Consider the following 15,197-nt stretch of genomic DNA (forward strand, 5'->3'; position numbering starts at 1 on the left):
AAAAAAAAAAAAAAAGTTGAGAAACACTGCTCTAAACCCATTAAGTGAGTCCATAAAGAAAAGCAAAAACAGAAGTAGAAAGTAACCCAGGGGCATTCAGAAAATGGAAACTTGCCTGTTCCCTATTTAAGACCTATGCCCAAAGCAAGGTCTTCAGAGAACTTACAGCTCAAGGCTCAGAGCTACCCATCTCAACCAGCCCAGCAGCATCTGCAACATCCACAATGTTCTTGCCCTTTTCTTTGCTGATGGCCCTGGTGGTGCTCAGCTGCCAGTCCATCTGCTCTCTGGGCTGTGATCTGACTCAGACCCACAAACTGGGTCACAGGAGAGTCTTGAGGCTCCTGGCACAAATGAGGACAATCTCTCCTTTCTCCTGCCTGAACGACAGATATGACTTTGGATTCCCCGGGGAGGGGTTTGAGGGCAACCAGTTCCAGAAGGCTCAAGCCATCTCTGTCCTCCATGAGATGATCCAGCAGACCTTCAACCTCTTCAGCACAACAAATTCATCTGCTACTTGGAATGAGACCCTCCTCGACAGACTCTGCACTGAACTTTATCAGCAGCTGAATGACCTTGAAACCTGTGTGATGCAGGAGATGAAAGAAGAGACGCCCCCAGTGAATGAGGACTCCTTCCTGGTTGTGAGGAAATACTTCCAAAGAATCACTCTCTACCTAAAAGAGAAGAACTACAGCCCTTGTGCCTGGGAAGTTGTCAGAGCAGAAATTATGAGATCCTTTTCTTCATCGACAAACTTGCAAGAAAGATTAAGGAGAAGGAAGTGAGACCTGGTCCAACATAGAAATGATTCTCACTGACTAATATATCAACCCACACTCTCATAAATTCCGCCATTTCAAAGGTTCTCATTTCTGTAGTCACAACATGACTTGAATTACACTTTTCCAAATATTTTCAAAGTGTTAAACAGCATCATCTTTAACTCAGCAGACACTAGTCCCTTACAAATTGTCATGAGGGGGAACTATTTAATATTTATTTACTCAAATATTTATGCTTAAAATATTTTTTCATACAATATCATGTGTACTTTTGCATTGTTGTTAATATAATATGTTCTTTATGTTTAGACCATTTATTATTTTGCTTTGTTCATTAAATTTTACTCTAAAATATTTATTGTATTTGTTTATTCTTTAAAATGAAACTCCAAGCCTGATTGTGCAATCTGATTAAAGAATAAATGGTACAATTTATTTACCCACCATTATTATAAAAACATATAAGAAAAATAGACTTTCTCCAAACCAGGTTGTAAGTTACCTCCAGGATATAGCAGTGAAAATAACAAATACAGTTCTTGCTCTCTTGTATATTTGATTTTTGTAGGGGAAGAATCCCTAAAAACAATAACCATACTTAATGTCAGTTTTGTTAAATGTCCTAATGAGAAGACAGAAAAATCAATGAATTCCTTTCAGCAGAAAGTAGACCAAAGCACATTATGATATAAAAATAAAAGCAGAGATAGCCTCCATAAACTGACTTTTATTTTATTTTATTTTATTTTTGAGTTGGAGTCTCACTCCGTCACCCAGACTGGATCGCCTCGACCTGCCGGGCTCCGGCGATCCTTCTGCCTCAGCCTTCCAAGTAGCCAGAATTATAGGCATGCGCTACCATGCCCAGCTGATTTTTTGATTTATTGTAGAGATGAGGTCTCACCTGCCCAGGCGGGTCTCGAACCCGTGGGCTCAGGCAATCCACTCACCTCAGCCTCCCAAAGGCACGGGATTACAGGCTGAGCCACTGAGTCCGGCTTAAACTGACTTTTAAATGTGTAAGTGCAAATGTCTATTGCCAGTTAGATACATGAGTCTGCCTGGAGATTTGTAGGTGGTAGTTGAAAGTCCTCAACGAGGATGCTCATGTAACAAGAGAATGCAGAGGGAGAAAACGATTTAAAGGAGAGAAGAAAAGGGCCACAAAGGAAACAGGTGGAATAACTTATATTAGAAGGACAAAAGAGAATGCTGAAACAAGAGTATTTAAGAAAATAAATGTGCTTAGAAGAAGAATCGATAGACTATGGAAAATGTTGATTGCTGTCCACTACCTCAGGAAAATAGATGGCATTGGAGAGCTTAGTGATTGCAAGATTAGTAGCAATAATTAATCAGGAGAAACCACATTGGAGTAGGCGGAAGAGTTCATCAGAGAAGGCAAATCAGTTACAAAATCTACAGAAAATAATTGTGAGAAGTTTGCCATTAAAATGGAGGGGAGAAATAATCTCATACCTGAAAAAGAATGTGGATTATTTTTTAGCTGCATAGTTTTTCCTTTTTGAAAAGACTATATGCCTCTGGATAGATTTTGCAAATTTCATGTATTGGCAAATTGTATTAATATATCTAATATTTTATGTATTTCAAAAATCATAATATATAAAATTATTTGCATTAATAATTTGTCATCATTTTATTAATACTAGGTTTAATGTCAGTAAAGAAAAACTCACTTTAAAATGAAAATAAAATAAAAGTGGGAAACTCAATTGGAGAATCTCCTTCTCAATACTTAAAGAAAAATAATTGATCAAAATCAGCTGAAAATATAACATGAACCAAGGACACCTAGAGAGAAGAGAATATAGAATTATCTATAATTTGAGTAAAAGAAGATTTATAACGGAAATCTAGAATACAAAACTTAAAACTTAAAGCATCATTGTAGATAATGATAAAAAAATTTTACATGGAAATTTCATTCTGCTTGCATGCATATGTGATGTTGAGAAACACACTTAATCTCTCTAAGTCTCAGTTTTCTCGTAAATAAAAAGGGTTCAAAATATTAATATGGTTATCGTGATTCTTAAATGAATATATGTATTTTTATTTATTTATTTGTTCATTAGGTCAGAGTCTCACTCTGTCTTAGGCTGGGGTGCAGTGCCACGACCATGACTCACCACAGCCTCAACCTCCTGGGATCAGGCTATTCTTCTGACTCAGCCTCCTGAGTAGCTGGACCTACAGACCCACACCACCACATCTGGTAATTTTTTGATTACCTAGTCTCGCCATGTTGCCCAGGCTGATCTTGAACTCCAAGCACTCCTCCCACCTAGGCTTCCCAAAGTGCTTGGATTACAGGCGTGAGCCATCACTCCCAGTCAAACACATGCATTTTACAACACTTAGCATAGTATCCTTCATAGAGAGAGGTTCTAAAATATGGTATATATTATCCCATTTTTCTTCATGAAACTGTAGATGAGAATATTATTTGTGTTTCCATACAATTCTTAGGGAATGCGTCCCATTTTTCAGGAATTAACTACCAAAGGAGGCAGCACTGAAAAAACAGAATTTCTAGGGAGGCTGAAAAATTGTCACACCTCATTGCAAATAAATGTCCTATTTATACTCAGTCAGGTACTGGTGGTTTGTATAAATACCCCGGAGAGGGAGTCATTATCTAGATGCAAGTGCAGAAGACACGAGATGTTTATGTGTTGATTCCGGCACCTGCACATTCCCTTCCTCATACCTCAACAGTACAGGACACACTCCCATGCCCCCAGGGTTTCCTTTCTCTCACGGGAGAATTCCCCACCACGGGACCCTGGTCATTCACTCCTTCACTTTCTGCCCCTTCACACAGAGCTGCTTTCTATCCTGTTGTGGCTTCAGCTTTGTGGTTTCCCTGAAGAGCAGAAGTCCACAAGTAGAATCAGATATTAAATACAATTTCTGGGTTTTGCAGAAACATCTGTAAGAGAAGCTTTCCTGAATTTCCATTGACTATGACTAATAGTGGCTGTAGGTAAAAGGAAAGAGAAAGCAGGATCCAGCTAATGTGTGGGCTGCTGAAAACCCTCTCAGGGGAACACTGCCTCCGGTGACTAAGTGTGACAAGAGCGGCCACCAAGCCTGGAGGACTGCTTTCTGATCCATGCAGGATCCCTACCGCTTTCTGGGAATTTCTTTTTATACTGCAAAAGGGTATTTCTTGGCAAGAACTAATTATTTTGTTTTTGTTTTTGTTTTTTGAGTTGGAATCTCACTCTGTCGTCCAGGCTGGAGTGCAGTGGCATGCTCATGGCTACCCGCTGCGTCGACCTGCTGGGTTCCTGCGATCCTTCTGCTTCAGCCTCCTACAGACACGCCACCACACCCGGCTAATTTTTTGATTTATTGTAGAGATGAGGTCTTGCCAAGTTGCCCAGGCTGTTCTCGAACCCGTGGGCTCAGGCAATCCTCTCACTTTTGCCTCCCAGATTGCTGGGATTGCAGGCTTGAGCCATGGCACCAGGCCTATGCCTGTTTCTTTACACTCGGTCTATTATAAAGACAGCAAGTCTCCTGCTTCAGGCAGGGCATGGGCTTCTAATGATTGGCCATCTGGGGGACAGAGAAAGATGTATTCTGTCTACAGCCTACCGTGCAGACCAGTCTACCCTCCCTAGTATCACCCCCTCCACCCAAACTATGGAACACCAGGGCACAGGCAGAGCTGCCAGTCTGGACAGGGAACTCTGTGGTAATCAGAATAATTTCATATTAATAGTGCATTAAACTCTGAACAGGACAATCTTAGTTTCACAGGATCATTTCTAATATCAGACTTCAAATATTAACCAATAGAAGAATATTATCATTGCCACTTTAAATAACAACTTTGAGATCTCTTTCATTCAATAGTAAAAATACTGCCTAAGTAGCAAAAGTGAGAAGCTTAATAGAAGTTGAGAAATGTGTAAAAATAATAGCCTTTTATCCTGAGTGACAATGAGGTTTATTTATTCAAATGTATCAATTTTGGTATAATTTGAGAAAAATTTCTGTAATTAGACCATTTTTTCATTGAGGTGTTTCCGTAATCAGACCATTTTTTCACTGAGGTGTTAGGAAATGTGTCTGAAATATTGAAATATTAATAGAAGGGAGGATGGGCCTGAAAGTTTCTCGATGCTTCCTCAAGCTACACACTCCATTTTTGGATTTGCCACTTCCAAACCTGGAGTTGCCCAGTGCCCTCAGTTAAATTTTAACAGACTTTGTCCTTTGCATTCTTCTTTTCTCCCCTAAAGGGGAGGATGGGGAAATTTAGGAGGTGTATAAGGTAGAGAGATTGATTTTATGGGATTGACTCAGGTAGTCGTAGAAGCCTGGTAAGTCCAAAATCAGCAGGGTAGGCTGGCAAACTGGGTACCTGGGAAGATTGGCAATTTAGGGCAGTTGAGTCCAAAGGTGGTCTGCTGGCTGCATTCCCTTTTCTTCCAGGGAGGTCAATCTTTTTCTATAAATGCCTTCAGCTGATTGTATGAAGCCCGCCCACAGTAAGGAGGATAATCTGCTTTACTCAAAGTCTACTGATTTAAATGTTAATATTCTTAAAAACATATCTATTTCTCACCTAGAATAGTGTTTGGCCAAATATCTGTGTCCTGTGACCTAGGCAAATTGACACATAAAATTAATTATGACTCTCTCTAATTGATGTCCTAACAGTTTAAAATTATGATTTCCCTTCCATTCTTTGGTGGCAGTGTTTGTATTTATATATCTTCTGTACTTATCCTATACTTTTTTGTTTCTAGGTGAGAAAATCCTGATATCAGACTTCATTCCATCATCTTGTCAGTAAAGTCTCTGTAGCCTTGCCTTCCTTCATAGGAAGAAGTTAGAAATTTATGTATATTAAAAAATAACCACCATTTTTGATAGTCTAGCTATTTCTCATGAAATTACAATGATACTCAGTCCTCTTCTTTCTTATTTAAAAATCTCATCTTACTGTCCATTCTCTATTTCATTAAGATTTTATTACTATCTATGGTTTGAGATGAGATTTTTACATTGATTTCTGCCTTTATTGCCAACTAGTCATTTTAGGGCCATTTATTGAAAGCTTCTTTCTACTACATTAACATCAGATATATATTTTATTCCAAATATAATTACTAATATAATTACTACATACAATACAATTTATGTATATAATAAAATTTCAATGATTATTTGCTTTAAAATCTGATTACCTAATTTTCCCCTATATCACATTGTTTTTAGTATTGCTCTTATAAACCTACTTCATTTTCTAGCAGAGAGTACACAATTAATTTCTCTTTTTCTACGAGGGGGGACCTCCCCCAAAAAACAATTATCTTTAGGAGGGTGAGCTCCTTGTAGTACAAGCTTTCCCCGGCTAGGTAAGTGTTCTAGGAAGCCATCGGCATCAGCGTGCCTACTAGCATTGTTGTGAGAGGCTGCATTCGGCTTCAGTAATTTTTTTTTTAGATTCTTTCAACATATTTGCCTATTTCATGATGTTTGATTTACAGCACACTTGCCCACAACGCACTGTGCATTCAGCAGTTTTGGACAAAAAAGACATAATTCCGATGTCCCACCCTCCCTGTTCACCCAATTTCCACCCTGAGCAACTTTTTGTTTTCAGAGGGAAAGAAGTTCTCAGAGGGAAATGTTTTGTTGATCTGAAAGAGGTGAAAGAAAAGATGGCAGAAGCACTAAAAGGCACTAAAATTGACAAGTTCAACAACTGTTTTGTGCAGTGGAAAAAGCGTCTCAATAGGTGTATTGCATCAAATGGAGAGTACTTTGCAGGTGACAGAAGTTTAAACATATGAGAATAAATACACCATTTAAAATAAATAAATTCCAGTTTTTTGGTCCCCCCATATATTTTAAATTATTACAAGTGTATTTTTCTGATTAAATTATAGTTCATCTACTATGTAGAGCATCAATTCCAAAACTCATTAGCTCTTAAGGATGAACAGATAACCAACTTGCAATGAATATAATATTATGGGACAGTCCTGTCATAAAATGGAAAAGTGAAACTGGATTAAAGGATTTCTTTTCCCCAATATCTAAGGTAAAAAATAGGTGAAAACTAGCAAAAAATACAATAGCAAACACCAATAGAAGAAAGACAAGGGAGCAAGACACATGTTTAATGCTGCAATCAAAGCATATTTAAAATCTCAGCAGAATTTTAAAATATGAAACTTTAAAAAATTTTTCCTTAATATGCAATATTGTATTCTGTATTAAATCTTGATTCTGTCAGCAATTATGTGTGATCTTCGGAAACTTACTTAACTTCCCTGAGCCTCAGTCCTCCCAAGTGAATGTAGAGTAGAGTAGAAACATTCCTAGAATTGTTATGAATATTAAACAAACTAAAATATCTTAAACACTTGGAGTATTTCTCCCTGACAACTTGAAATATAGTTATAATTTTATTTTTATATACATACAAATATCAGAATAGGGAACTTTCCTATCCCTCTCTTGATACCTACTTGCAAAAATATGAGAGACTAAAAAAGGCAATCCTAGGAAGTATTCTGGAAAAGTCTGAAAAATAGTCACTCTTTGCATTGAAGATTTGTCTGATTTGTATATACAGTCAAGGAATGATGGCTTGCAGAAATACCTGGAAGAGAAGTTAGTCTCCTAAACTGAAGTGGAATATACCTGTTCATAGCACTCGTTTGCTGATCCTGGTACCTGGCACACTTCCTCCTTCCCTGTACCCTGTTTTGGATTCCATCCTTCCCATGTCACAATAGTTTCTTTTCCTCTAGAAATCCCCACTGCACTCTCCTCTTCACTCGCCTTTAATCTGCACTGGCCATTTATGCAGCTGCTTTCTGTTCCCTTGTGGGTTTTGCCCATCAATTTCCCCTTAAGGGTGCAAAGCCACCAATTAAAGCAGATGTTGAGGGAATGTTCTAGGTTTTCAAAACATTATTTTATTTTATTTTAAAGATGTGGGGTACAATTCAGGGTTAGGTATACAAATTCAAAACTCTTTTATAAAAGACTCTTTTCTTACTACAAATATTTATGGAAATGAGGAAATATCCCTGTTACAAAGAAGTAACAGTAGCTGTAGCAAAAAGGAAATAAAAAGCAGGTTCCATTTTACTCTGGGAACCATAAAAACATCGACAGGGAAAGAGGTTCACCTACTGGCCAAGACAGACAAAGATAACAGACAAATCTGTGGGGAATAGCTTTTCTGTTTATGCAGAAGTCTGTTTATGCAGCTTAAAAAAAAAAAAAAAAGCCGGGCTCGGTGGCTCAGCCTGTAATCCCGCGCCTTTGGGAGGCTGAGGTGAGTGGATTGCCTGAGCCCGCGGGTTCGAGACCCGCCTGGGCAGCGAGACCTCATCTCTACAATAAATCAAAAAATCAGCCAGGCATGGTAGCGCGTGCCTGTAATTCCGGCTACTCGGAAGGCTGAGGCAAAAGGATCGCCGGAGCCCAGCAGGTTGAGGCTGCGGTGGCCGGGAGCGGCCACTGCACTCCAGTCTGGGCGACAGAGTGAGACTCCAACTCAAAAATAAAATAAAATAAAAATTTTTAAAAAAGGCCCTTTCCTGGAAAGAACTGACCCTCGTATTGGAATAAGCACATTCTCTTAAATTGTGTGTCTTAGAGAGGGAAAATGTTCAGGCAGGACATGTCCTCTTTGGATAATGGGCAGCCATGTGGGGGAGAGAAAGGGTCAGAAAGTGTCCCTTATTCCCAGCCTGCTCAGCCTTCCAGTCCCTCTTCTTACTGCAGGAGACACGGAGTGGGGGAGCTTCCTTACCAGGAGGTGGGGTTTCAAGAAAAATCAGGAAAGATCTGTTTGATGAACATTAACTCTCTTGTAAAACTAAGTTGTCAGTTTCACACCTTCATCCCTACGATCAAATTCTGTCCTTTGACTTTATAATCAGGAGAAAAGTCTCACTCCTATTTTGAATAAGGAAGGGGTTTGCATCAGTTCTACCTTGATTAGTAGTTCAGAGTTCTAACATAAGCAAAGGAACTTCAGAGAATACATTGATTGCCAGCTGACACCTGTGGACTATTTATTTGCATAGAATTGAGAGGTATTAAAGTAATCTAGGCAACATTGTAATTAAGAGACTTAGTAGAAGGGCGAGTTTTAGTTTAGCAGAGATCTCTCAAATCTCGGCCTTAGGTTAGAGACCCAACATTTCGATTTTTTCCCTCCTATGGACGGGCTAGAGGACTCTAATTTACATGTTAAATAATTTTGCCCCTTCCCTTTCTTTCCTTTTCCACCTCTAGTGTGTGTACCATTTAGGAGCAGGACAACATGGACATTTAAAAATAAACCCAAGCCAGACTCAGTGGCTCAGCCTGTAATCCCAGAGCTTTGGGAGGCTGAGGTGAGTGGATTGCCTGAGCCCGCGGGTTCAAGACCCGCCCGGGCAATTTGGCGAGAACTCATCTCTACAATAAATCAAAAAATTAGCCGGGCGTGGTAGCGCGTGCCGTAGTTCCACCTACTTGGAAGGCTGAGGCGGAAGGATCACCAGAGCCCAGCAGGTCTGTCTTAGATTGCTAATGCTTTTCAAATACTATGACCCCTTTCAACCTTTGGTTACTTTGGTTACCACTTATTTTTGTAATGTAATTTTTTAAATTATATTTTTGGGATGCAAAAGTTATATGATGGCTCCGTACTCTCACCTTGCCCTGAAAAATCTCTGTGGCTATATCTTGTTTGGTATTTCTGAGTTATTAGCCTGTTACATATTCTAGAGTTGTGGAGAACCCAGCAGGCAGGCCTGGAGAGACCAGGACGGGGCAGGGGCTGGAAAGTGAGAGCTGATCTGTCCACTCCAACCACTTCCTGTTGTGGAGCCAAACTTTACTCACCTCACACCCCTTCCAGCGGAAGCGCATCTAGTCCACCTGAGAAAGGGCCCCAGAGGCTGAGATCACCGTGCTGGTATGCATGGAGATATGAGGAGTGATATAACCACCATGCAGCACCAGCTGGAGACAGTCACATTTTTCCAGCCTCAGGGACCAGGTGATTCTGGAGCTGCAGGGGTCAAAACACAGTGATGTTCAACCCAGGACAGAAAGACAGTCACTAGAGGAAGCCCTTCTCATGTATACACTCCATGCACTGGTACGATTATAGGACCTCATCTGTGCCTCTGTTCAGACACTCACATTCTGATTCTCCTAGGAGTCTGCTCCAGGCACACGATTCAACCAAAGCGCATATGGTGAACTTGAAAAAGTTGAAAGAACCAGCAGCAGCTTGGAACATGGAAGGAGAAGAGAGAGGCTCACTGCCATGACTGGAACAGTGGTAGGTCCTCAAGAGACTGAACAATGCCAGTAAGCAGCATTGAGTTAGTTGTTCAAACCGTTCCTATCAAGGGGAGAGAAAATTGAAGTGGATCCAGAGAGCACAGGTTTCTCCCATAGAGACGTGGTCAACATCAATGTCCCTGGCATGGGTGACTCTGATACCACGCAGCTTGCAGAATATTGGAAGAAATGAAGGTTATTCCAGCGCCTGCTGCATCTTGTTTTCTCTCTGGGACCTAGCAAGGCATCACAGTGCAGGGACAATTATTCACAGGGTCCATGGAAACAAAAGAATCTCTAAAATTTGTGTCATGACGCAAACAAACAAAAAGGGCTGGGCACAGTGGCTCAGACTGTAATCCCAGCACTTTGGGAGACCGAGGCTAGTGGATTGCCTGAGCCTGCAGGTTCAAGACCAGCCTGGGCAATTTGGTGAGACCTCATCTCTACAATAAATAAAAAATTAGCCAGGCATGGTTGTGCATGCCTGTAGGTAGTTCCAGCTACTTGGAAGGCTGAAGTGGAAGGATTGCCAGAGCCCAGCAGGTCTACACTCCAGTCTGGGCGATGGAATGAGACTCCAACTCAAAAAAAAAAGCAATACTGGATCAGAAGGAACAAGAAAGATATTTGAGTACATTTTAGCAACAGGTGGGGCACAGCCTTCCTAGCAAATCAATAAGATATTAGCAATGTGCAGCACATTGGGTCATCACAGTTTCCTTCTTTTTTTGTGCGTCAGAGTCTCACTCTGTTGCCCAGGCTGGAGTGCAGTGACATACTCATGGCCATCACAGCCTCAACCTGCTGGGCTCAGGTGATCCTTCCACCTCAGCCCTTTAAGTAACTGGAACCACAGGCATGTGCCACCATGCCTGGCTGATTTTTTGATTTATTGTAGAGACGAGGTCTCGCCAAGTTGCCCAGGCTGGTCTCAAACCCTTGGGCTCAGGCAATCCTCTAGCCTCAGCCTCCCAAAGTGCTGGGATTATAGCATCACAATTTCTGATGACAGCTAATTCATTTATTTTATTTAGTCAGAAAGAAGACATTGGCTGATCAATTATCTTTCTTCTCTTTTTGGGTGGTACATTCTCTCTATGGACACACCACCCTGAATGCCCTTGATCTATCTAGGTGGTGCATCCTATACTGAGTAGACATACTTAGAATTTGAAGCTCTTCCTAAAGATTGGAGGTCATGAAACAAAGAACCTTAAACCTCGATAAACAACAAATTAGAACTATTATCAATTAATGTGAGTAGGTAAAGCTCTATTATATAGCAATGTCTGACAGTTAACCATGAAACTGGTGATGATGAAGTCTTTAAAAAAAACCAAAGAGCCGGGCTCGGTGGCTCAGCCTGTAATCCTGCACTTTGGGAGACCGAGGTGAGTGGATTGCCTGAGCCCACAAGTTCGAGACCCGCCTGGGCAATTTGGCGAGACCTCATCTCTATAATAAATCAAAAAATTAACCGGGTTTGGTAGCGCACGCCTGTAGTTCCAGCTACTTGTAAGGCTGAGGCGGAAGGATCGCCAGAGCCCAGCAGGTTGAGGCTGCAGTGGCTGGGAGTGGCCACTGCACTCCAGTCTGGGCGACAGAGTGAGACTCCAACGCAAAACAACAACAACAACAACAACAAAAAACCAAAGAGACCTACAAACAAAAAACTCTTTTCTAGTCATATAAAATAGAAACTCTAGTGAAGCTTTTTGTCAGGGTTATCATAATCTCCATTTGCTGTGAGTTCATGTGAAACAGGCTACTTTCTGTACTGATGACCTAGGGCACTATCCCAAATTCCCAGACAGCCATTGAGACTGCTGTATTGCTGTAAGTATTGCAGGAGCATGAAAGTCTTTGCAACACATTGACTGAATATGCAATCCCGGGTCAATGGAAAAAGCTCCCTGTGACTCTGTGACTGTGTGGGTCATACATGTTTGTGCACACAGGTAGGCAGGTCAACATCTCAGCGATTACAGGATTGACATCTTTTACAGCTTAGGAAACAGAAGCAAGATACAAGTAAAGTGTGGGAAAGTAATCAGTTTCAATACCAACTATAGACAGCCAAAGACAACCTGACTAAGCAGTGTGGCCACTTTCAGAGTCAAAGCCAGACTGTCCTTGGTAAGTAGCCCTTTAAAAGCATTTATCCTGGCCGGGCAATGGCTCAGCCTGTAATCCCAGCACTTTGGGAGGCCAAGGTGAGTGGATTGCCTGAGCCCGTGGGTTCGAGACCAGCCCAGGCAACTTGGCGAGACCTTGTCTCTACAACCAAAAATCAAAAATTAGCCGGGCTTGGTAGCACACTCCTATAGTTCCAGCTCCTTGGAAGACCGAGACAGAAGGATCACCTGAGCCCAGTGGGTAGACACTGGGGTGGCCACGAGGGTGCCACTGCACTCCAACCTGGACAATGGAGTGACTCCAACTCAAATACAAACAAACAAAATAAAAGCATTCATCCAGGCGTAGTGAGGACCAATGAGAGACCAAAACTTCACTTGAACAGAGACCACTTATGTACCCAATCCTGACTTGTACTCCACATCTTTAAAAAAAAGCACTCTGCTTTTGTGTAGGAAGTGCATAATATTTCTCCATCTTGGTCATACACAAGGTCATTTGGTCCTGAAAATTCAAGCATTGGATAAAAATACAAAAGAGGACAAAATGTTCTTCACTGCATTCTATCAGTAGAAAACACAAAGTCCAGTCTTTCCTGGAAGTGAAAAACTGATTTGTCATTCTTGGGAATGACAGGCTGTCCTGAAGAAGGTCTACAGTAGAAACTCAGGACCTGAAAGACAAAGTCAGAGCCTACAGGGTTGGGCTGTCCTTAGACTGAAAATTGATGAAGTGCTTTTTGTTTATTATTAAATTCATAAGAAAACTCCAGAGTTAGAAATAAATAGACTTCCAGGAGTCTGCTGTTGGTGAAATCGCTTATTAAATTTGAGGCTTTTATTTTTTAATTGACAAAAAAACTACTCCATTGTAATTATTTAAGTGGTATTTTGTCCACTTTTGCTTAAAACTTAAAGGTAGTCAGTTCAATTTATTCATACTATATCCCCCGTTGTTCTGTATAGTAATAGACATCAACCCTTTGGAATTTGAAGTGAATCTTAGAATTCCTTATAACTCACCCTTCAGGTTCCTATTTTCATGACCTGGCTTCTCCTTGATTCATAAATCCCATGTCCACTTCTTTTAATGATTTCTTCCCGACTCACCATTATCTCAGCTTGACCTATGGTTTTGACCTTGAATTTTTTAGTCTATCCCTCTAGATATATATTTCTCTACGAACAGTTGTATGGGTGAGTATAATCCAAATATATTTACTGAGTTAATGTTTTCAATGATCTTAAAGTAGTGACTGGCCCATAGTTAGCATGCAATAAATTTTGGTATTATCATTTTTTGATATCATTATTATTAAACAGATTAAGAGGAAAATCTTTTGGAATCATATAATTCTGTTTCTTTGAACTGTACTTTACTCAGAGCCATCTTTGGGCTAGCATGAGTGGGTTATTAAGTAGGTAGATGCTCAGGCAAGGCTAACACATTTATTATCCTGCCAGAGAGGGTTAGTGTTCTAGTGACTGGGTTTCTGGTTGCCAATCTCTTGTGGGTTGGTTGGTGTGACTCCTCCCTTTAGTTCTCAGAGCTGATCACATGTGGATTGAACGAAAGAAACCATAGAAAGGCTAATCTTGCAAAGTTTAGGGTAGTCCATTAACTGAGGAATTGCTCTTCTTTGAGCCTCTGGCAGAAGCAGCAATTTCCCCACCTCCGTGTCCTCAACACTGGCCTTCATCTTCCCCTCTGCCAGAGTCCTTAGTCCCCAGTTCTGCCACACTGAATTTTTCTGACTTACACTTTGCCATTTTGTCAACAGAAAGTCTCTTTTCTCTTTTCACTTTCATGACATTTGAAGTTACAATTTTTTTTATCCACTGACAACTATCGAGTTTTGCTTTCTAGGAAAGTTGAAATGAGAATGAAAAAATCTGAAGTCATGAAAAATATAGAGAAAAAAGTGTGGTCCTTTTGCCTTTTTAAAATCTCTTTTAATTTGCTTTGCTTCATCATGAATTATAATGTAAAGATAGAAATAGCAAGATAGACCTTGCCCAGTAAATTACTACGTGTTAAAGCACTAAATTTAAAGTGAAAAATCACAAAAGAGAAAAGGCTATCTCTCTGATATAAGAGTCTGGCCCTCACTGCCCTGCATTGTCAGAGACAGAGGAGCAAAGAAGCCCAAGAGAATCACAGTGATACGTGAACAACTGAAGGTCACTAACTCCTGTAATATGAGCTTCTAATGGAAAACAGCACCATCACTGAATCCCTTGTGCTTACCTGAGAAACACTGGAAATAAGTCTTCAATAGTTTAAGGAAAAGACATGAACAATAAAAACTATCTGTCAAAAATAATAATTCCTCCACCCCCTCAGACAAAAGAAACCTTTGCTGTCAGCATCTGAGAACTGTTAAAACATCTGGTGCCTGGGCACATAGGTCAGGATAGGAAGAGCTCTCTACAGAGAGCTCGGGTTCTTCATATGAACACTCTAGGGGCAACAGCAAGGGTCTTGGAGGATTCATTGTTTTGCTAACAAATAAACAAGTCCCTCCTCTCTAAAGGAGTTCTAGCAAAGTCATCAGGATATGGGGAGTCTGCTCTCAGGAAGTGAGTCTGAAGAGTTTGGGTTGAGGACACTTAGTCACTCTATAGGAGAAGGTTTACTACACGTGATAACTACATTGTGAGTGAGGTGGTGCCGAGGAAATAAATTATCTGAGAATTAGAATCTCCACACCCATAAGCACCTGCTAAGAACCAGAATTCCTGCTAGAATATTGACATAGTCAGAGGGGCACTATAGACTTCAGTAGCACATGGTGGAAAGAAAGAGAAATTGCTATATTAATCCCGACCTTGTGGCTCCAGTGAAATGAAACTGCAAGGAACTGCATGAGTGTTTTCTCTCTTTATTTAACAAAATTATTTGATTATAGGAACGTGGGGTACAAGT

The 15,197-nt window shown here is 40.5% G+C and overlaps 1 protein-coding gene across 1 annotated transcript; it reads left to right on the forward strand.

Moving 5' to 3' along the window:
- The first annotated feature begins 224 nt into the window (after positions 1 to 224).
- On the forward strand, positions 225 to 791 carry LOC103260908 (interferon alpha-5-like). Its single transcript, XM_008058559.1, has one exon. It carries the CDS (start codon positions 225 to 227, stop codon positions 789 to 791), a length of 567 nt encoding a protein of 188 aa, XP_008056750.1.
- Positions 792 to 15,197: the final 14,406 nt, after the last annotated feature.

This window comes from Carlito syrichta, unplaced genomic scaffold (genome assembly GCF_000164805.1).
Source record: "Carlito syrichta isolate Samal-C Ts95f unplaced genomic scaffold, Tarsius_syrichta-2.0.1 Scaffold303429, whole genome shotgun sequence".
Taxonomy (NCBI): Eukaryota; Metazoa; Chordata; class Mammalia; order Primates; family Tarsiidae; genus Carlito; species Carlito syrichta.